Source organism: Dipteris shenzhenensis, chromosome 1, assembly GCF_047967505.1.
Source record: "Dipteris shenzhenensis isolate YYH24624 ecotype China chromosome 1, Dip_SZ_1.0, whole genome shotgun sequence".
NCBI classification, from domain to species: domain Eukaryota; kingdom Viridiplantae; phylum Streptophyta; class Polypodiopsida; order Gleicheniales; family Dipteridaceae; genus Dipteris; species Dipteris shenzhenensis.
The window spans coordinates 28,991,092-29,014,126 of record NC_141596.1 but is presented as its reverse complement, the minus strand read 5'-3'; the positions used below and the strand labels follow the sequence as shown (position 1 = coordinate 29,014,126).

Below are 23,035 nucleotides of genomic sequence, written 5' to 3'. Positions count from 1 at the left end.
GATATGAGTCGGTGTCGAAGCATCATCTTCTTCTTTGTCTTCACTTGTTGCAGCCCCAACCAAGTTGACATGATCCTTGTGTTGTTGCTTGGCAAGCTTCTAGAAGCAACGATCCTCGGTGTGACCAAGCTTCCCACAGTGATTGCATTTGAAAGGCTTGAATTTGCCTTTGCCTTTGCCCTTGGAGTACAGTATAGTGGAGTCCGAAGTGTCTGCATACTGTCTGTCATGATCAATAAGCATAGCAACCATATCATGATAACCCATTTGTGTCACACACAATGCTGGTATGATCTCCCAGTACTTAGAATTTTCCTCATTGCTCGAGAGGAGCACAACAACTTAATCATCTTTCCCTACATGGGCCGCTAGACTAGCAAGCTGAGTGACAAGGGATTCCATACGATTCAAGTGAGCAAGAAGAGAGTCTTCATGCTTCATTTGCAGCTTGAAGAATTCATGTCTGAGGAATACCTTTGAATTGATGATTTTGTTATCGAACAATTCTTCAAACTTATCCCATAAGTCGTGAGCAGTGGAATCAAAATCAAAATGATGAATAGCGTCATCACCCAATCCCAAACCAATGAGAGAAAGAGCTTTGTCATTCAGATTCTCCCATTGTGTAATTTTCTTTTCATGTGATTGTGGCTTTTTCTCCTTGCCATGCACAACATTCCACACTCCATCTTTCATAAGTACAAGACGCATCTTTGTTTGCCATGTAGGAAAATTCTTACCATTAAACTTCTCGAACGAAATGGTAGTTGATTCATGCTCGAAGAGACCACTGTCAGGATATGGGTCCAAACTGCCTCTCGCATTGCAAGAACTTGGGGAGACTCCTCGGAATCGAACAAGCTCTGATAGAAGTCTGTCGTCATCTCTAGAATCTTTTGAGGGTCAGAGTGCATCTATCCACTCACATCTCTCAATCTTTGCAGCTGTGTCCTTGCTAATCGAGGCCCAGTGGTCTAGAAGAACAATCTGGTCATCCTGTCACCCTGTTGTACCCGTCGGGCCCTGGATGAGAATGATACAAGAACTCTGCACGATGGATCTTCGTGACTTGAAGATCAAGCCACGGACAATGGAATCGTCCGCTTGTCCTCCTCTGTAGGTCGAAACCAAGAAAGAATGGCTTGAGGTAAGGGACTAGCCTTGAGTATTGTGCTCACTGCTCTAGGAGTGTCAAAGGCTATGTGAAAAAAGCTTCATTCCAAAAGGCCGATATTAGTGAGGTCCCAAGTGAGATCCGAAGGTAAGGCCACCTGCATCTAGTCCCTAGCCTATAATATGGAAGGGTGGGACCCATGCAACATGCGAAGAGTGTTATGGAGCTCTCAAGCTCCACATCCTTTTTGAGCTGCAACAACTCGTCTTTTGAAACAACGATTGTTCTTGTGGCCATTGGATTGCATGAATGGGGATCCATTCGGCAATCCAATATGAGAAGCCAGCTCAAACATGATAAAGATCCTTCTATCACTTGAAGAAGCTAGAAGAAAGGGGAGATGTAGGGGAGAAGGTAGTAGGGATACATGAGAACCTAAGGGAGAGCTATGGGCCGTGAAGTGGCTGAGAGAGGGAAGGCTGGAGGTAGAGGGAGGGGCTGATAGGGGAGAGTCTGAGATGGCTGGGAAGGTCTGAGTAGGACGAAGGGGAGTGAGAGTTGGACTTGCTGCTGTAAGGATAGATTTCGAGCTGCTTATTAACCTCGATTGAAGCCCTGATGCTGTTGACGATTTGGACAGCCAATGACCTCAAAATGGAGCAGCAATCTGTATTCATCTACTGACATGGGTGAGTTAGAAAAATAAGCTTGGGAGCCTTTGCTCGGGGTCACACTACACCTATGCTAATGACTTGCCCTCTCAAGGATAAAGTGCTTCACAATGTATCAAACTTTTATTGTATGTATGACACAAGGTGCCCTTGGTTATCCACCATTGTAACAAGGTTATGAACAAAGGTAATACCAGGTGGATCAAGTTAGACTCACCCTTCTAATATCAAAAATAAAACAGCAATGACAGAAGGGGAAAACAAATTTGTGAGAGCTTCTCCTCCTACAGTAAGTACAACGTGTACTTTTTCCAAGGAGTCAATTGTAAACTCCAGCCCTATAATCCGATCAGAAACCCTAAAACGAACTTGTAATCAGCCTTGAAACCCTAAAACGAATAAGTAATCAGCCTAAAAACCCTAAAAACGAATTACTTATGGTAGAAACAGAGCTTGGATCCTGAATTTGTAGTAGATAATCACCAAGATAGATTTTGAATTTCACAGATAGCATGGAAAAACATCTAATCGCTTCATCTGACCTGGAGTAGCAGCAGATTTCTTCTAGGAAACAAAACAAACTGAGAGGGGTGGAGAAAGAATAGAGCACACACACACTAGGTGTTACGCTCAAGCTGAGATAACGTGACCTCGGAAGGGTCAATGGACATTTTCCTTTAGAGGATCAATGCTTGTATTATATTTTATTGGGCTTCAGGTAAATGGTCAAAGAAATCAATGTCAAGGTCCTTGATGAGGGTGATAGGGCACGGACTAAATGGGTCTAAGGCTATGGGTCTTAAATGCATTAAATGCATTAATGTGCCTAGGGGCAAGTGAATTAATTGATATCCCAAGAGAGGGGTATAATGCTGCATTTAAGAGGTACCCTAGAATGATGACATGTGGCAAACTAGATCCCTCTAGGGAATTGTGGGCTCTGTGGACTAAGCATGCAAAAACTTCAACGTGGATCAGTCGATGTGAGCTTGTTACCACAGAGAAAGGCTGGGTGGAAACATCGTGTGCCTTCACCCATGACTTTTAGTAACAGATTTGTTCTCAGTCTTTGTGATTACGTGATTTTATGTATATCATTTGGTATCAGAGTGGCAGAGCATTGGCGATTATCGTGTGGTTCAAGGTTATGACGGGCTGGTCGATGGCTGTTAATTGACGAATCTCAATTGTTACGGGTAGTGGGCTACGAGGTGCTTTGACGTAACGCTCGGGAGGTTATTGGCGGAGCAAGGAGTAGAAGTTTTTTTTTTTGGGTCCACTGGTGGCGGATGTCACAATCCCATGATTTCAACCATTTAGGGACCAGCCACGAATTTGGCATAGAAGCTAAGCTGCTTCACCTTGTTTTGTCGTCTACCTGTGTGTAGTTTCGTTGAGGAGTTGGTTCAAAGGAACGTTGTGGCGTACGTGAGCTACTTTGTGGATGTTGGTGAGGCGTCTAAGTACTCCCATAGGGAGGGGCGTGAAGGCTAGAGGTGACTCTACCCGTGGAGGTCTTTGTCAAGTTGAACATAGATGGCGATTTGTGAGCGCTGGCTAAGCTCATGATCTAGGGGTGGAAGCCACGTTTCACCCCAAAGCCTTGCCCTTTGTTCATGAACTGATTTGTGACAGGCTGACTGAAATTCACCATTCATTTGGAGAACATGGTACCATTTGACGACGTTCATTGAGGTGGTCACAAGGAAGGCCACAAATGAATATCGAATGTGGCTTTTAGGGGCAAGCTGATCTCGCTATGCAGCATAAGTGAACCAGGATTTTACCATCCTTTCTTTGTAAGAATCAAGAACAAATTGATCTCTCTGTGCAGTGTGAATGACTAGAGCGCTTTCTATGCTTTTTTAAGATCAATTGTGGCCAAAAATTAAAAGACATATGATCTCGTGAAATGAGATTTCTTTTGGCCAAAAATTAAAAAACATATTCATGAATATGTGACACGTTGTTTTTCATGTCAAGTAATTAAAGCAGAACCGGTAAGGAAATACCACTAGGTAGGTGGGAGAGCATTTCCATGGACTTTATTGTAGGTCTGTCCACGACATAAGTTGGATATGATTCTATCCTTGTGGTGGTGGATTGTCTTACCAAGATGGCTTACTTCATTCCGACTAGAGAGTTCGTTAGTGCCCCGCAAGTGGTAGATTTGTTTATTAAACATATATTTCATTTGCATGGATTACCCAGATCCATTTTAGACATGGATGTTAAATTTACCAGACATTTTTGGACTACAGTGTTTGAGACACTAAGGATTGAGTTGGGAATGAGTAGTGGGGATCATTCAGAAACGGATGGTCAGACGAAAATAGTCAACCAGACTTTAGAGGATATGCTTAGAGCACATGTTTCATTGAGGCACCATGCGTAGGACAAGTGGTTGCCAGTGTTAGAATTTGCCTACAATGATAGAAAGAATTTCTCTACAGGGTTCAGTCCGTTTGAGTTGAGCTAGTTGAGCTATGGTTTTAGACCAGCAAATCCATCTACAGTTGGAATACCTCAGAAAGTGCCTAGTGCCACGACTTTTGTGATTTAGATGCGGGAGAGGCTAGCACTTGCAAGAGCTATCATCCACCAAGCTATGGATAGAGCTAATGCCTATGCGGATGAAAACAGGTCTGTTAGGGAATTTAAGGAAGGAGAAAAAGTTTTCTAAGAATTGCTTCACACTCCAAGTCTTTGACTGCAGGAGAGTGTGCTAAGTTATCACCCCGATATTGTGGGCTGTGGTTAATTCTAAAAAGAATAGGCAAGGTGGCCTATAAATTAGAATTACCACAGGGTTGTAAGGTACACCCAGTGTTTCATGTTTCTCGTTTAAAGAAGTTTTTTCAGGAGATTGAGGATAATGCAAGACGCAAACCAACAAGAATCCTGGACCAAGAAACAATGCAAGTATGCAATCAGAAGATACCCACGGTGTTGGTTACATGGCATTACCTCTTTTGAGGCTACTTGGGAATCCGTGTATCAGATGCGGAGAGCATTCCTAGACTTTATCATCAAGGACATTGATGCTTGAAGAGGGAAGGAATGTTACGCTCAAGCTGAGGTAACATGACCTCGGAAGGGTCAATGGACATTTTCCTTTAGAGGATCAATGTTTGTATTATATTTTATTGGGCTTTAGGTAAATGGTCAAAGGAATCAATGTCAAGGTCCTTGATGAGTGTGATAGGGCACGGACTAGATGGGTCTAAGGCTATGGGTCTTAAATGCATTAAATGTGTAAATAAGCCTAGGGGCAAGTGAATTAACTGATATCCCAAGAGACGGGTATAATGCTACGTTTAAGAGGTACCCTAGAATGATGCCATGTGGCAAACTAGATCCCTCTAGGGAATTGTGGGCTTTGTGGACTAAGCATGCAAAAAATTCAACGTGGATCAGTCGATGTGAGCTTGTTACCACAGAGAAAGGTTCGGAGGAAATACCGCATGCCTTCACCCATGACTTCTAGTAACATATTTGTTCTTAGTCTTTGTGATTACGTGATTTTGTGTGTATCACTAGAGCCCAAATATCAAGATTGGGCCCTCCCGAAGGTCTTTATTGCAGTAGAATAAAGTTTGTACAACAGGATCATAAAAATCACAACTCTTCAATGAATCTAGGAGCACTGAGGCTCTTCTTTTATGGACTTAGCCTAGCAAAAAGCTAGACCTGCTTTTCTAAAGCTACTTTTACAAAAGCTGAGCTTTCATGCTTTTAGCCCACCTTGGGGCAGCTTTCTTGATCTTTTTAGAACCCCGTGGGGCCCTCCTTAATGGCACCATTTGCTTGGTGCTTTTTGGCCTTGTGGGACCTACTTTTTGGCACTTGCTCCATCATTTGTGAGCCTTTTTGCACTCTTCCAAGTCCTACACAAACACCAACACTTTAACCCATTAAAGGTTAGCACAATGCATGCGTTCCTAGTTCTTGAACTAATCCTAGTCCCTTGTGGGTATCCCCAAAGTTCTCTTTTACCAATGCAAAGCAAAAGTAATAAAATAAAACTTATTCTAGTTAACCAAAGTCAACTTTCTTTGACCGTAGTCAATCTAATAAGACTCCTCCTTATTTCTTAGGAGAAATTGGCTTCTACTCAGCTGTCCTCAACTGTAAAGCTTCTTGATACAATTGTAAAACTTGAGGATACCTCCTCTCTTGGTATCAATTGCCTAATAGTTCTAGTACTTCGGCAATATATCTATAGATAAACTTGCCTTTGGGTGCTTTTCTTCTCTGTGCTCTTCCACCTTAGGTGGCTCTTGGAATCTGGAACTTCCAATGGTTGACTTACATCGATCTTGTAGCATTCGCTGCTTCTTTTGGCCGACTGGCCTTCCAGAGCACTAGGCAGCCACATGCCTCTCTTTTGCATCTAAAACACTTGCTTTCCATACGGAGATTATTATTTTTCATTGGCATTTCTTGCTCTTCAAGAGCACTGGCAGCCATAGGCCCCTTTAAGAGCACTGGGCAGCCATACGCCCTTCTTATTCTTGGTGTTTCCTGCTGTTTAAGAGCTCTGGGCAGCCATACGCCCTTCTTTATTCATAGCCCCCTTTTTTTTTTCTTGGCAAATCCATGCCCTTGTTTCCTATGGAGCTGACGTCCTTTCACAAGCCCTGACTCTTGCCATTTTATGTTGTTGGTGGAAGGAAAGTGTTCCAAAACAGTCATAAGACACTAATAAAATTGAAATCCATCAGTTTTTCCATACTCTGCTTATCATCTTACTTGCAAATAACCTCAACAGTTCCATAATAATACAGGTTGCTTCTTCCAAGGGCTCTATATTCCCCTTGACTTCTTTGGTGGCTGCAACTCCACCTTTACTTCCCAAATAAGAGAAAGAAACACTTGACCAATGATCACTTGTACTGATACTTGAGCGCATCAGGCTTTAAAGACTTCTCATTTATGAGTAGTGTTTCCCTAGAACAAATTCAAGAAAACAATCCATTGTTCTCCTTGCATTGCCATGCAAGGGTTAGATCTTCATAAGGCAAACTTTATCAACATAAAAGAGATACTTAGCCTTGTATATATTTCTTGGAGCCTTTCTTTGTCTTATTTTCTTGAGAGACCCCTCGAATCTTCTCTCATGGAGTGATTTGCAAATATACTGTTATTTTTTCCAAGTAGTGGGAACCTCTTCTTGGGATTGCTTTGGAAATAACTATTCTGAAATAGATTCTATTCACTGCACAAGTGTTCCCAACTCTCAAGGTCTTCTTCCTACCAAGCACTTACTGTGGCTCTCAAACTTTCCAAAAGGACATATATCTGACAGATAAACTGTAAAACTATGTCATTTTTTGCCATAATAATCCATGAGAAACCATAAGAGTTCTTGTATAAAACAAATCCTAATGGAAGCTATTGAATAATAGAATCTTAAAGAAAATATTGGGTCAATAATGACCATAAAATGCTGTCATATTGTGGACTGGTACTTGAGCATGTCGTGCTTCATAACGAACAACAAAAGTGAATATCATAACTGAAATCCTCTGGAATGAGATAGCTGGAAACATATAGCTGTTTCATTAATGGAATAAAACCATATTCATGACTTCAACTTAGATTGTACTACCCTCAAGTGGGTCTTGTCCCGAAATCTCCAAGGTAGTAGACCTCCTGGCCCTGCGCCCTCCTGCCTCGGTCATGCTCCTTCTTCAGCCTGCTGTCCTGGGCCTCTCCCTTGCTGATTGCCCGCTCTCCCTTGCTTCAGGTTAGGCAGTTTCAGGGCCCTCTCCGGGACTGTTCGACTCGTGTTCTGGGGAGCTGAGATCCTGGGCTGTTTCCACGCATTGGCGGAGCTGTCTGCTTCAGCACTGAGCGACCTGTTTGCATCTCAGGCAGGCTGAAGATCGAAGCATTCTTTTTACAGGTTTCTTTGGGGTTTTACTTGTGGTTGGTTGTGAGTTCTTGGTGGGTATTTTCAGCAGGCACAAGCAAGAGCAGGGAAGCGCGAGCTGGAGCAGGGCGGCACAGGGGGAGCAGGCGGCGCAGGCTGGAGCGGGCGGCGCAGGCTGGAGCAGGCGGCGCAGGCTGGAGCAGCTCGACCTCAGCAGAACCTCTCTCTCGACTCACTCTCTCTCTCTCTCACACACCACCACCACACACTTTTTGTGGGAAGAAATCTTTTATTTCTGTAGAGTAATTACATTCCTAGTTACTTCAAAAACGAAGTAGCTACTACTCAACTAAAGATCTCTGTATAAGCTGTATACACATCCTGATCAATCAAATGAGTCTGAAAACAATCGTAGAATGATTGTTGCAGAGATCGTTTGAAAAAAAGAAAGGATGAAAATAGTGGATCACCAAAGACTCTATGATTTCGATCCATCCATAAAGTCCATAGTGTCCAATAGCGCACCCATACAAAAAATAAATCAAAACCCTGTCTCTGTGGATGAAAGCCAAACAACCAGAAAAATCTGCCAAAAGTAACAGTAGGAAATCGCTGTCGAAGCCTCTATCTAATGAGAGCAATGAGATCAGAAGTATTTGGACAGGACCAAAAGATGTGAAAAACTGATTCAGTAGAGTGCTGGCATCTGTGACAAACAGTTGAAGCAATACGTCTGTGTGCGAGTAACTGTCCGGATGGAAAAATGCCAAGGAGAACTCGCCACAGGAAAAGTTGTTGTCGAAGAGGGACTTTGTAATGCCAAAGGAGACGCAGCCTTTTTCTCCACCACTTCATTGGACGATCCATATGCCAAACAGTATTTGCTCTGTGGGAAATCCAAGGTGGAGATAATAACACTTTATATAGTGATGACACTGTGATATGTGAAAGCTTCAAAGGACGGGCATATAAGGAAGGAGAGCTTAAAATCCAATCCTCAAGCCGATTCTGAAGTTCCAAATGAGGTACCGGCAAGTACGGTTGGAGCATTGCTGAAATTCTATGGCATAAAGGACGATAATGAGCTCCCAAGCCATATTTACGAGCAGCCATAGAAAAAGATAAAATTGTGCCATCATCCTGAAGTACATCCGCCACAGATGATATGCCTTTGAGGGAGAGAAAATAAGAACGTCGGGGTTCTTGTATGGCCAAAGGAGGGTGAAATACTTTAGACCAAAAAATATTCTCTGCCCTCAAAGAGTTGCCCGAGAGAGAGTCCCTGCCATGCCATTCCAAGTGAGATAGAATGTGTTTCCAATCAAGAAGCAGACGAGAGACAAAAGGGCATCCTTTGATCTTGCCTTGGATGGAGCCAAATAAAAAATCCCACTGAGTAGGCTGCCAATTCCCAAAGGCAGATGTATGAAGATGTAATAAGAGAGAGCGGATCATGAAAGCCCAAGGCTGATCTCCTTGCATAAACTGTATCATCATTTTCCCTCTGTGAGCAAGTAAATGCATTTGAATATTGAGAATGTTCAGACCCCCATGCATCTTTGGAGAACAGAGACGATGCATAGAGAGTAATCTGAGACTTTTCTTGCCATGTTTTGAATGCCAGAAAATTTCCATGATAGCTGACATAAAAGAGACCAGATCTGCCTTAGTGAACATAGTGAGAGGCAGATAAAATTGTATGTATGCTATCAAAATGGATTGTGTAATTCGCAGACGAACATGTAATGGCCAAGTTGCAAGCTTCCAATATTCAAGTTTTGCTCTTAACTTTACTAGCACCCAATCAGTTTGTTGTGAACGGGTGAGTCCCCAGCCTAGAGGATAACCAAGATGTCGAATGAATTGAGAAGCGGGGACAATTTCCCCAGGCCACAGAAGGTTGTGCCATTCCTGTGCATGTAACGGCAGCAATTTTGATTTCTGAAAATTTACCCGAAGGCCAGCAGCCAATCCATATGTAGAAAGAGCATGCATAATCATGGACAGATCAGCCCGAGTATTTTTTGGAGTAAAAAATGAATCATCAGCATATGCCTGAGCAATCATGCTGCGACTGCCAAGAATCTCCAAACCATGCAACTGGTCAGTGTCCAAGAGGTGATCCAGATATTGAAGTAGTGGATGAGTGGCTATGGCAAAAAGTAAAGCACTCAAGGGACATCCTTGCCTGACAGAGCAAGCAAGAGTCCAGGATGGAGAAATATCTCCTGAAAGTATGCAAGCAGCTTCACTATCTTGATATAGCCAAGTGATGAGTTGCTGCATTTTTGTGCCAAAACCCAATGCCTGCATAGTCGATGAAATAAAATCCCACTGTATCAAAGGCTTTGGCAATATCAACTTGCAATAACAAAACATCCTGTTGTGTGTATTTGGCATATTCAATTCCAATGTAGGCATTAGCAATGTTATCTGTGATATGCCTACGCGGGACAAAGCCATATTGAGCCGGATGCAACCCATCATGTAAAAATCACTTTAGCCGATTAACAATCATTTTGGTAGTGACTTTGTAAATTACGGGCATAAGAGTGATAGGTCTCCAGTCTGCCAAAGACTCACAAATTTGTTTTTTGGGAAGAAGTTTAACAAGACCTCTCTTCCATGTGTCCGGCATTTTCTGATTTTGCCACGCAGCATTTACCATATATAGCAATGAATGCTTCAAAATAGGCTAGTATGCTAGAAAAAACTCGACTGTTAAACCATCCCATCCTGGGGATTTCCATCTGCCACATGATTTGATCGCATCTGACAGTTCCCTCTCAGTAAAGGGGTCCTCCAATTCCAAAGCTTGAGTGGGGGAAATGATAGGAGAAACATGTTGCAACAGTAAATTTCGTGCAAGCAAAATCTGTTGCGAGGGAGGAGCTGCAGAGTGAAATTGCTGAGAGAAATGATGCACACAAATAGAGGCAAGCTGTGACCGTGAAGTAGTCCATGATCCATCGGGCATAAGCACTCTGCAAATTTCTGTTTTGATTCTCCTCTGATGTAAACTTTTGAAAAATTCTTTGGAAGAGCAACCTTTATCTGTGAAGGCTCTTTGTCTTGCTCTAGTCTCCCATTTTGCCAGTTTCGTGTGATCATTTAGTTTAAGACAATGTCTGGCCTGGCATAGTGTTGTTTGCTCATGCATGGACAACGAACGATGATGACTGAGTTCAGTGAGATCTTGACAAGTAGATCTGGCCCGAGCAATGGTTTCCCTCAGAGTCTTCATGTAAGACTTGCCATAATCTCTAATCACCACTTGCATTTTAGAAATAAAAGAATCCTAGACACCATCAACATGAAGATGGCTGCTAGAGGAAAGACAATGAGCTGCTTCAGTAACCATGGCCTTGAATTCAGCATGTTGCAAATAACTATTTTTTGTGATTAGATGTCTCCTTTGTGGCAATCTATCATCTGGCATATCATGAAAAGATAAACGCAGCCATAGCGGTGCATGGTCTGAATGCACAAAGGCATAGTCAATCCACATTTTGCATGTGAGATCCCCATTTTGTTGGGGAGCGACACTATACCATCGATCCAGACGTGCTTGGTAAGCGGAAAGAGCATTATGTTGAAAAGTGTAGCCCAGTGACAAAGGCTGCAATTCCTTCCAAAGGTCAACCAGATCCAAATGCAAAAGTAGTTGAGACCATGCATGCCTTTCAGGAGATAACATATGGTCATGTCTGGAGGTGTTGTCTCCCTGTTGTGGAGCATTATTGAAATCCCCACATATGTAGGCATGATATCTCCACGGATATTGTTGCATGGAATCCCAAATTGTCGTTCTTTCTCTAGAGGACTGAGGTGCATAAACTGAAGCAAATTCAAACACCTCTCCTCTAATAATGCATTGGAGAACAAGCCATCTGCCTTTGTTGTCATTTAATGCAATGTCTGGTTGAAGCTCATGTTTGATCAGAAGGACAACCCCTGAGAAAGAGTGCTCCCCAGCATAGAAAATATCATATCCAGAATAGTGTCCTGTCTTGCTTGCATAAATATGTTGGTTGTGCTCTTGTAATGCCACTATGTCAGGCTGAAATCTGTTAATGTACAGCCACACAGATTTCCATTTCCTACTGTCACACATGCCCTGGACATTGAGTGTAAAACAGTTGATGTGAGCAGTCATATGTACAGGTATTTATAGCAATGTAACAACTATGTACAGCAGCAAAATTTATGAGGTCAGTCCTGCATTTCTATCTTAGGGTCGAGGCCTCGCCCCTGAGAAGAAGTAGCCACCTGAGAGGTAGACAGCAAAGCAGCAACCTCTTCTTCAGGGAAGAGTGTTCTGCTGGCTGTTACTGCAGCCCATGTAATCCCAATTTCTGTATTTATCTCTGGGGTATTTCCGCTAGAAGATGCACCATTCCAAGTATGGGGGGGTGGAATTCTTCGAGCAGAAATAACTTTTCTGGGACTTTGCCAGCCATCAATCGGAGGTTGCTGTCCTTTAGTCGAGGATGGAATAGTAGGAGGTGAATGTGAAGTGAGATTCCCATTGGGAGCCACTGGAGCTTTGCCTTTCTCCTGACTCCCAGAAGGCTGTCTATTGCTTTTATTTTTGTTGACAACTGGAGTAGGGTTATCTTTGGTAGACATGTGAACTGGCAAATTGGTACGAGGCATTTTTTGCTGATTCATTGGACATTGTGAAGCCATGTGTCCAAACTTTTTGCATTCAAAACAGGCCCCTGCAAATAAGCCCCATTTGAGTTTATAAAGGGCACTGCCCATGTTCACATTATTCACTGTGACTGAATAAGAGTCCGGTGTGGGATTATCAGTATCCCAGAGAATGCAAAATCTGTTTGAGTTGCCATTTGGCCGTGGTGGGCAGACCACTTTACCTAAAGATGCTGCAATTTTAGGCAAAAGTGAGGCCATACATTGTGGGAAGTCAACACCTTCAACCCAAACCGGGCATCTGTGTCGGATTAAAGCCTGAAAGTCCCATGTGGGAGACCATGGCAATACATGCACCATTTGCTGCCCAAAAAAGAGAGGCGAGTGTTCCAAAAGCATTTGTCTGTGGATCTCATCCACCATGATAACCTCAAAAAAACCCCTGGCTGCATAATGTACTTTACGAACAAAAGAGCCAGCCAATGTGCGTGTCAGCCAGTTGCCTATCTCTGCAGCAGGTGGCATCCGGCCTGGAAAAAATAATATGACTGCATTCTTAGCATATTCTCTGACTAGATCCACAATTTCATCAACCTCAACCATGAGGCCAACTGAGGGAACCGAGTCTTTCCATTCTTTTCTCGTATCTGCAAATCCTTCATGCATGACATCATATACTAGTTGAGCCTCAAGAGTGTCATGCACCGGGTCATGCTGACCCTCAACCTGCTTTTGCTTCTTGCAGGGAGCCGAGCGCTCCTTTTGAAACGTTTTTTCATATGAGTATTCTGCCATAACTTTGTATGAAGGGGAGCTTGGGAATGAAGTACCTGTAAAGGCGTAGTGAAAGCCAAAAAAAAAACCAGTCCCAAAGAAGTATCCACAGGAAGCCCACAAGGGAGGGGGAGAAGAGTATAGCTAGTGAGGAGAAAAGCAGAGGGAAAGTTAAGATTTTGGTGAAAAAAAAAAAAAAAAAAAAAGGGTTGTTCGGGAAGACACCGAAGCAAAGAAACCCCAAAAGCTTGTACGGCAAGAGGTACTGGGCTGTATGGACTACGACGAGCTATGTTGAAATATATACGGGCTGCACAGGGGGAAGGCTGACTGTACGGGAATATGGGGTAGGTACGAAATCGTACGGACGCCGTACGGCGACCGTACAATGTACGGACGAGTCTGCGGAGGGTTCCTGGTGAGGACGATATACAGAAACGCGTACACCTCACTGAAATCGCACAAAGATACCGTGAACTACACCACCACCACACACACACACACACTTTTTTTTTTTTTTTTTGGTAAATCCATGATTATATTATCAGCAAAATTTACATGAGGGACTCAAAAAAGCAGAGAGCCTCAACAGGAAATCAAAAGCAAAGAAAAACTATTTTCAGACATGACTGAGGAAGATCTCCTTGATGGCAAGCATCATAGATAGATTGCCGTAGGGAGAGTCTGAAATATTCATAAGATTGCAAGAACGGATTCCCAAAATATCGCATGTTGTGATCCTGCCATATGGTCCAAAAAGCCCAATATCTGACCCAGTTCAAAAGTAAAGAGTAATGGACCAGGGTTGCAGGAAGTCTGCCAAAAAGCCAAAAATGTTTTCCAAAAGGAGAGTTAGGGAAACGAAGGCGAAGCGACATGGAAATTTTGCATAGGAAGGTCTTAGTGCTGGAACACATCCAAAACAAATGATGCACCGTTTCAGAAGGGGCCATGCATCGAAGACAAGAAGCAGATGCAATCCTTCGTTGAGCCAGAGTGACCCCCACGGATAAGGTTCCTGTAAGACAACGCCATAGGAAAAGCTTTTGCTTGAGAGGCAATTTGCTTCTCCATAAATTGCGGAGATTCTTTCGCCACCAAGCAAGTGATTTTGCCATATGCCAAAGAGAATTAGCATGTAAGTGAATCCATGGTGACGGCTGGAGGAAAGAGTGTGTCGTGCTAACCGTTAGGTTAGGAAGAGTAACAGGACGAGAATTTGAGCCCACCGGGTGTAACTGCCAATCATATAATCGGTCCCTGTTAGATAAAGGAGGGATGGGAAGAAAAGGCACACACACACACACACACTTTTTTTTTTTTTGGGTAAAATCCAGTGTATTTATATCCTCATAAATCTCCCACACACTAGCAATGAACTCCGAAAGAGAGCCCAATAGAAAAACTCAAAAACAAGTAGAGAACACTTCAAGGCTAGTAGCATCCAAATCCCTTGCAGCAAGACTGTCATGTAAGGATTGCTTGAGGGACATTCTGAAGAAAATATATGCCTGAGGAAACTGTTGACCCATCCTAGAATGCAGTCTCTGTGTCCAAATGGTCCATAATACCCAAAAGCGAGTCCAGTGAAAGAAAAGGAGTAATGGAGACATCTGAGATGAGAGGCATCCAAACATCCAGAAAAGTTTCCCAAATCTGATAGAAGGGAACCGAAGCCGCAGTAAATGAGAGACATGAGTGATCAATGTGCGAGAGTGCGGGCAAAACCATAATAGGTGAGGAACTGTCTCGCAGGGATGAAAGCAACGGGGGCAGAAAGGAGAAGCAATGCGGCGTGCTGCCCATTTCACCCCAATGGAAAAGGCTCCCACTATACATCTCCAAAAGAAAAGCCTCTGTTTCAATGGCAATTTGGCTTTCCAGATTTTCATGAGTCGGGATTGCCACCAAGATAAAGGCCTATCCAAATTCCAAAGAGTGTTGGCATGCTTGTCAATCCATGGCTGTGGAAGAAGAAATCTGTAAACCTTCGAAGAGGTCAGATTGTGTATTGAGAGCGTATGGGTAGCAGGAGGTATGGAAGTCAAATTCCAGTCCATTAATCTGTCCTGTGCAAACAGTGGAGGAACTGGAACAAATGGCTGCAACATAGTTGAAAGTGTTCTCCAAATGGATCTATGATGCAGACCCAAGGAGAATGTCCTGCAAGCTTGTGGAAATGAAAGTATATAGCCTTGTTGATCCACAACATCACCAACAAATCTTATGCCCAATTTCATGAGATTGTATGCTTTAATAGGTGCCTGTAAAGCGAGAGGCGATGCAAACACCTTGCTCCAATGGATGCTTTCCAATCGAAAAGAATTACCATGATGAGAGGAAGCACCTGTCCATTTTGCATATGAAAGAATTCTCTTCCAATCATGAATAAAAGCAGTAGAAACAGGGCAACCAGGAATTTTCCCCTGAAAGGAAGACAAAACTGCTTCCCAGTGATCTGTAATCCAATGCCCATATGCATGGGAGGCCATGTTTCCACACATAGCTGCTAACATAATAGCCCATGGTTGTTTTTGCTGAAAAAAATCAGCAATCATAGTGCTCTTTCTTGCCAACATATGAACGTGGAGATTGAGAATATTCAGCCCCCCATGAGTCTTGGGTGAACAAATAGACTGCATAGGTAGTAGTCGCAAAGCTTTTTTATGAGATTTGCTTTTCCAAAATATCTCCATAGCTTGGGACATATAGGAAGCCAAATGCTTGAAAGACCAAGGAAGAAGAGGCAAATAAAATTGCACATATGCCATAATGATGGACTGTACTATCCGGAGTCGAACATGTAGAGGCCAAGTGGACAAATGCCAGTATTCCAGCTTCTTGTTGATCTTTTGAAGCACCCATTTGAGCTGTTGTTGCGGAGTAATATTCCAGCCAATGGGGTATCCTAGATGTCTGACAATAGTAAGGGAAGAGATAATGTGGCCTGGCCAAAAAAGTGCATGCCAATCAGCTTCTTTCAAAGCTAGAAGTTTTGATTTCTGAAAATTGATATGCAGTCCAGCAGCTATGCCAAAGTCATTCAGTGTATGCATCAAGCGAGAAAGATCACTTTGAGAATTCCTTGGCATGAAGTAATTCTCAACAAGGCCTACACACACCAACACTTTAACCCATTAAAGGTTAGCGAAATGCATGCATTCGTAGTTCTTGGACTAATCCTATCCCCATAGTTCTCTTTTACCAATGCAAAGACAGTCCTTCAAGAAGTGTGGGCCTTGGCATTTGAAACAAGACACTAGAGGATTTGAAGTACCTCGGTAGGGGCTGAATAATGCCTTGGATCATGGGATGGGGTCCCATGAACCTGCTGCCTGTGATGACGAATGGTTCTGCCCTCCCTACCTTGACAATACGAAGAACTCCTTTGCAACCTTTGATGTTAGCGTTCAGTGGAACCTTAAAGTGATATATCCCTTCATATACCCATCATACAAACAAATCACAAATAAGCTCTTACCTTTCTTCCTCTCTGTAGGGCAGATATTCAAATCTCTAGCAACACTATGAACGTGTTGCTCTTGTCCACCCTATAATTTCTATCCAATTTTTATATGGGTCAGCCAACCCCATCTAGGCTAATGTATCTTGGTCCCATAGGTAGTGTTTCAAGGATGGCAGGATTGGAAAGGTATAGGCTGCCATGGGCAACATTTGCCACTTTTTGGCAAGAGGGGCTTATTAGAGCATCTATCTTTCCCATGTAGAGATCTACAAAAAGTAAAAACATCAAAAAGGCAAATAAAAACTCCATGGCTATACATTATAATAGTGCAATAGTGCCAATACTGGATTTTTATACATTCTAGAATTGCAATCCTGAAATTCAAGGAGACAAACTGACTAGGAAAATGTACCAGTCCCTCAGCTCCCTGGTGTATTGGGTGTGCTCCTGGCACTCGTACATTAATGTTTGTGTAGGGATCCATGTATTGGAAATGTATTGAGTAGCGTGATTCTGCTTCCAAGGCGGACTCTCTGAGTTGCTGCTAGCTGGCAGAAATAACCTCCTGGTTGACCAAATCTTCAGAGTAGAAGAGGGTGTTCATACCCTCTCCCAGAAATACGTATCATGTAGGGGGCAAACGGGAAGCCTTTCTAGCAGCTTCAGGTAATGGGCAATGGAATTTTTTTTGAGGTCATTGTTTCTTCTCATCTTCCCCATGTGACTTCCCTGCTGCAGCTTTACCTATGTTTCCCCATCTCTAAACGATTTCTAAAGGGGCATCAACAAGCAAACCTTCCAAAGAGCGTTGGGGTTTATAGGTAGGTGTAACATTGCCCTCAAGAATCAGCTTCATTGCTCCATGATATTAGGTCAAATCCAATGCTGAAGCAATATCCAAAAGTAGATCTTATGTCATCTAAGCCTGCAGTGCAATCATTATCTGTAAACACTGATACTTTAGACTGTTGTTGCTTTTATATTCTACTCCAGATATTAGTGTTTCCTTTGACATACCTAAGCATCCTCTTGTCTGGAAATCAGATGGCTTTCTCTAGGATGAGCCATATATTAGCACATTGCATTGACTGGATAAGCTATACCCCATCTGGGGACGAGCATTTTCTGAGCGAAATCTTCCGAGCGTCCGAGCGAAGGAAAAAAATAGCTTCCAACTATGCATAAATATGGCAAAAATCGATCAGAAGAAAACATAGTTTCACTTAGAAATATAGCTATGCCTATTTTATACAAAAATCTTTAGGTGAATCTGTAGGAATGGTGAGAGCATAATGGGATGGCTTTTGAAGAAACCCACATGTAGAAAACTCATGAAAGAGTTTCTTCAAAGAAAACTCATTGAAGCAAGCCATCCAGGTAGTTTCGCCAGCGAAACCCCTTTGAAGCAAGTCTCCCAAGGTAGTTTCGCTGGCGAAACTACCTTGGACAGCACTTTTAAAAGTGACATAACTTTCATATCCAATGTCCAAATATAGTCATTCAACCACTCAAATTGATCGGAACACCCAATTTGAGCACATCTATGGAGTTATATTTTGGAAAATCTTTCATATATAGTGTTAAATATTACATGTATTTTATGAGAGTGATATATAAGCCCAAGTTAATACTTATTTATAGTAATTTAAACTTCTTTAGAAACATGTCCATAAATATGCTATAAAAACACTAAAAAGATATTGCCATATGATATAAATGTGTTAATAAGTAATTATATATGCATAGTATTATTACATTGAGAGTGATTATGAGGAATGTTTCTTAAAGGAATCAACACTTTTTAAAGGTAATAACAGGGGTACAAAGGGATGTCTCTAAATAAGAAAATTATGTTGTGTAAAAATGAATGAGTGACTAGTCTGTATATTTTTATGATAAAGGGATCTAGTTCTAGTGAAGATAAAAGTGTAAAAACCATGTTTCCTAAAGAAAAACATTTTTAAAAATCTCTTGAAAAACACGCTCGGATAAACCTGCTCATAGGTTTTTGCTCGTAAAATTGACGCATCCTACCCCATCTGGTGGGTCAATTATATCAGGCTACCAACTAGTTGCATGTGTTAATTACCAGCATGTGTTAAGTACCATCTACTTCAGGATTATCTTAATCCTTCAGTAATTTCTTACTTAGATTAATTGGTGTATTAATGGGAGATTAATTGGTGTATTAATGGGCCTACAGTCCTCCATTCTAAATCATTTGAGGATACTGCTCAGGCCATTTGATTCTGCACTGAAATGTAGCTTTCAAGCCTGTTAATCAAGGATGCTTTTAGAATGCTTTTAGAACGTTCCTTTTGGATTCTGATTCATTGCAGGGGCAAATAATATATCTACTTGTTCTCACACATGCACATGACCAGGTGCACATCCCTACATAGCAATGCACATATCTATTAACGGATACACATGAGAATTACATATGCTTTACAATTTAGCCTGACTGGAGCATTATACCCGATGACATTTAACCTCACTATGTCTTGATTTGTGACTCGGTGTGTCTTGATTATGACTCTGAGCAGGTGCAAAAGATAATGGAAAATCTACGTTCTTATACCGATCCTCTACAAAAGTATATTGCAGTGATGGGCCTTCAGGTATATTGAAATTTTGTAAGTGCTACGAATGCAAGTTTCTGAGAAAGACATTGTCAATTTAGTATAACCCTGTTACATTTTTGCAGCAAAAGGGAAAATAACTCTACTTGCTTGTAATTTCAAGAGAAATATAGAGTGATACAGATTTTCTATGTATATGAGTTAATCTACTTTGTGGAGAAACCACTGTATTGGAGATTTCACTACATTTTGTCCGTGACGTTGAAATTGTTTGCTTCAGAATTTCTACACGGGTATGATCCAAAATACATTTTCAATAACAAGTAATTTATTCATTTAAAACAAATTAAAATAGAGTTGGGAGAAAGAAAGAAAGAAAGAAAGTCTATTAACGTCCACTGGAGACCAAAAGGTCTATGGGACAACAAGAAACCCTCTAGTACATCTGCTTTAGGGAGGGCACATGGCAGCTCCCAAGGAGTGCAAAAAGCAACCCCAATTATTTAGAGCACCTACATGATATTCTGGAGAGTAAACAGCCATACATCAGTTTAAGACTGAGAGTCTTTTGGTTTTGATTTAAAATCTCTAATTAGTGCTACCCCTTCACGGTAAACTGCCTATTTTCCATCCTTTCTGGCAGCCCTGACTTTAGCTAATTCTTGGATATCAGACTTACTTGCTTTGTTGTCAACTTCCACAAACACTTCCTTCCTAGCAGTTTGTACTTTAGTGTGAACAAGATCTTTGACTGTAGAGACTAGCTGCGGGGTAGGGGGGGAATTCTTACAAGATTTTACAGCCTCATCAACTACTGCCTGCTTACGAGGCCCTTCCAAGATGTGAAGTTGGGCCTTTACTTCTGCCAGCTCCAATCGTAGCTCTCTCACTGCCTGCTGCAGATAAAAAATCTGATCCTGTTGCCTGAGGATGGGCCGTTTTGAGCCTTCTTGTTGGTAATTCCGTGCATATGGAGAGGGTGTCATGGCTGCAACTGTAGAGTACCGAGTTTTGATGGATGTTGAAGGAGTTGAGGGGGTTGAGGGGACTTGGAGGAAAGGGTAGGCCAATCCATAGTTGGCTGTATGATGAACCCCCCTGGCTTAACCTAACCCCCGGGTTGGGTTGGGGGTTTAGCCCAAATCGGGGTTAGAGAGAATGTGAAGAGGAGGAAGGTAGGCTGGGCCATGCTTTGCTGGCCATATCTCCTGTTACCCCCTGGCTGAGCTAACCCCTTAGTTGGGGAGAGGGAGAACTCTATCCCTGGCCTCTGCAATATGAATGAACAACCACAGGGGTGGTCTATAATGCCAAATCATCCCAAGTGGAGTAACATGGAAAAAAAGGACCAATCCCAACTTCCAAGTCCTCATGAACACTCTCAATCTCTCTCGAGCAGCTGCAGAGGTCCCAGTGCATCTCTCCCACTGACTCTGGATAGGAAAATGAGATCAGTCCAAATGGATCCAGTATATCAGCAACTGTGGATGTGTATCTGCCAATAACCTGAGCACATCTTGAACACCCTATCCGCCATAAAGTGATGCTGGAACCTGATGCTGAGGCAGATTCATTACAGTGGCACGTCACATATTTCTATGCAAGTTGGCTCCAGGCCACAAAGGGGTGGTGGAGGAGGAGATAGTAGAGATACAGGCATCATGGATCAATGGAGAGAGACAACATGGTATTGTCGAGCGAGAGACACAGAGTCCACACAGGACACGAGGAGCGTCTAGAGAGCACACACGATCGAGGTCCACCCCTCTCCGCCCTCCTTAGAGGAGACTGCCACCTGAGACGAGGTGTCACTCCTGGTATAGCTCTTTGGATACAGAGGTCAAGAAAACCGTGCCCTCCCCCTTAGCCAGAGATAGCCCTACAGATGCAGATCTAGGATATCTTTGCAGCCCACTAGAGAGCCACCACAATGCCGGGTTTCGGATACTGAGCCCCAACTTTCTCAGCTCCATTAGCTCCAGTCTCTGGTTTTGGTTTTTGAGATTTTGAGCTGTGTAGCTTAGTTTTTAGCATAGCACTCAACAAAGGGCATGCTATCAGCCCTTTGTGGCTTTTATGAGTTTCATTCCATTTCTGTACTTTGTCCCTTAGGCCCGTGAGGCCTCCCAAGGACGTTAATACATCTCTCTCTCTCTCTCTCTCTCTCTCTCTCCATAAGCGTGAGATGGAGCTAACTTGCTTTGCATGGGAGCAGGTCCACTTCAACCAGGAGCAGAGCCGTATCATACATGAGCAAGCTAGGGCCATTCGGGAGCTAGGGCCATTCGGGAGCAGGCGGGTCTTATTCATGGACTCAGATAGGATATCATACAGCTCCGACAGGAGGTCACAGCCATACACATTGTCCTAGGGAAGGAGGTCACAGCCATACACACTGTCCTAGGGAGTACCCGGTGGTCGAGGCACAGATTGCGAGCATGCAATCTGCTATTGAGGAGACTTCCAGGTGGGTTGACGTGGCCAAATGGGAACCCGCAAGGGTAACCGTTTCGGCTACCCTCATGGAGCAGCAGCAGCGAGCCAGTAAGGCTCTCAACATCAGAGTACGCAGGATCCCACGCACTGAGGCTACACTGATGGTAGATGCGACTGTGTTCGTGGCCGCTACCCTGGGTGTGGCTGAGCCTAGGATAGAGAGGGCATGGCAGGTGGGGAGAGATCCCAACCGAGAGCAACCCTTGATCATATGGTTCCATGATACTCAAGCACGACTTTTAGCTCTACGACGCACGTCAGTCCTTCGAGATCAGCCATCAATCTCTATGGATGAGGACCTCACACCTCTACAGGTTGAGGAGAGGTGCTCTTTGCTGCAGCAATGGGATCAGGCCCAAAAGGAGGGGAAGTGGGTAGTGGTACGAGAGGGACGACTTCTTACAGGCCTCCGTAGGGCACTTGCCCCCTCCCCTACATAGGGAAGCGGGGTCTATGAGACTCAAATATCCGAGACCCTGTCCTGCACCATTTGGAACTGTAATGGTACCTTATGGTCAGAACCAGGGAACTTCTCGGAATTCTATACAGGCCACAACATAGTCTTCTATACAGAGACACATCAGAGTCCAGAGCGCCCTCTTCCAATAGTCAGCGGATATACATGGGAGTTTGCCTACAGAGATGAGATGAGGGGTACAGGAGGAGTTTGAGGTTCAGGTGGAGTTGCAGTCCTTTTCAGATCCACACTTCGGGGGACCATTTCGACACATGGACAGCCGGGATTTGTTTGTCGCAGTTTGCTACTTTCCCCCTGAGACCTCCCACTTTGCCAGAGATATCCGAGGTGATGATGAGACATCCCCATTTGCTGCCCTTTGTCAGTCCATCGTTGACTTTTCTAGCCGCAGAGAAGTCCTTCTAGTGGGGGACTTCAACGCGAGGACAAGGGCCCGTCAAGTACCACTTCTTGACTTCAGAGATGATTCCACTCTACTGCCAGATATTGACCTTGAGGAGATAGGTATGCTATGGGTTTCGGCTGACAGGTGAGATCCATTCTCATCTTATGGGCAGGCCCTCTTACACCTCGGCAGGATACATGATCTCATTATCTATAATGGTCTTGACAGATGGCCCGCTTCAGGTGGTTTCACATGCTTTCCACATGGGGGGGGCTCCAGTGTTGTTGATTACATCATGGGATCCCCTGTCTTCATATCTCGCATTACTGACTTCAATGTAGCACCTCTCCCCCCAGGGGCTGATCATACATAATTTTTCTTTAGCATCTCCACCTCCCTTCGCACAACACCTTCCACCCCACTCAGTGCTTACTCCACCTACCACGATATACGCCTTGATTGGGATTACTCACCTTCTTACTCTGCCCTTTGTACATACTTCTCGCTTATATTGACTTCATACCCCTTTTAGAGGATCGTG

The 23,035-nt window shown here is 43.3% G+C and overlaps 1 protein-coding gene across 1 annotated transcript in view; it reads left to right on the top strand.

Annotated features, from left to right (window-relative positions):
• LOC147905661 (NADP-dependent malic enzyme-like) overlaps positions 1–23,035 on the top strand; it is a 157,216-nt gene that overhangs the window by 29,894 nt on the left and 104,287 nt on the right. Inside the window, exon 3 of the mRNA XM_087373929.1 lies at positions 19,100–19,174. Within this exon, the coding sequence (XP_087230055.1) occupies positions 19,100–19,174 (75 nt within the window). The remainder of the gene's footprint in view (positions 1–19,099; positions 19,175–23,035) is intronic.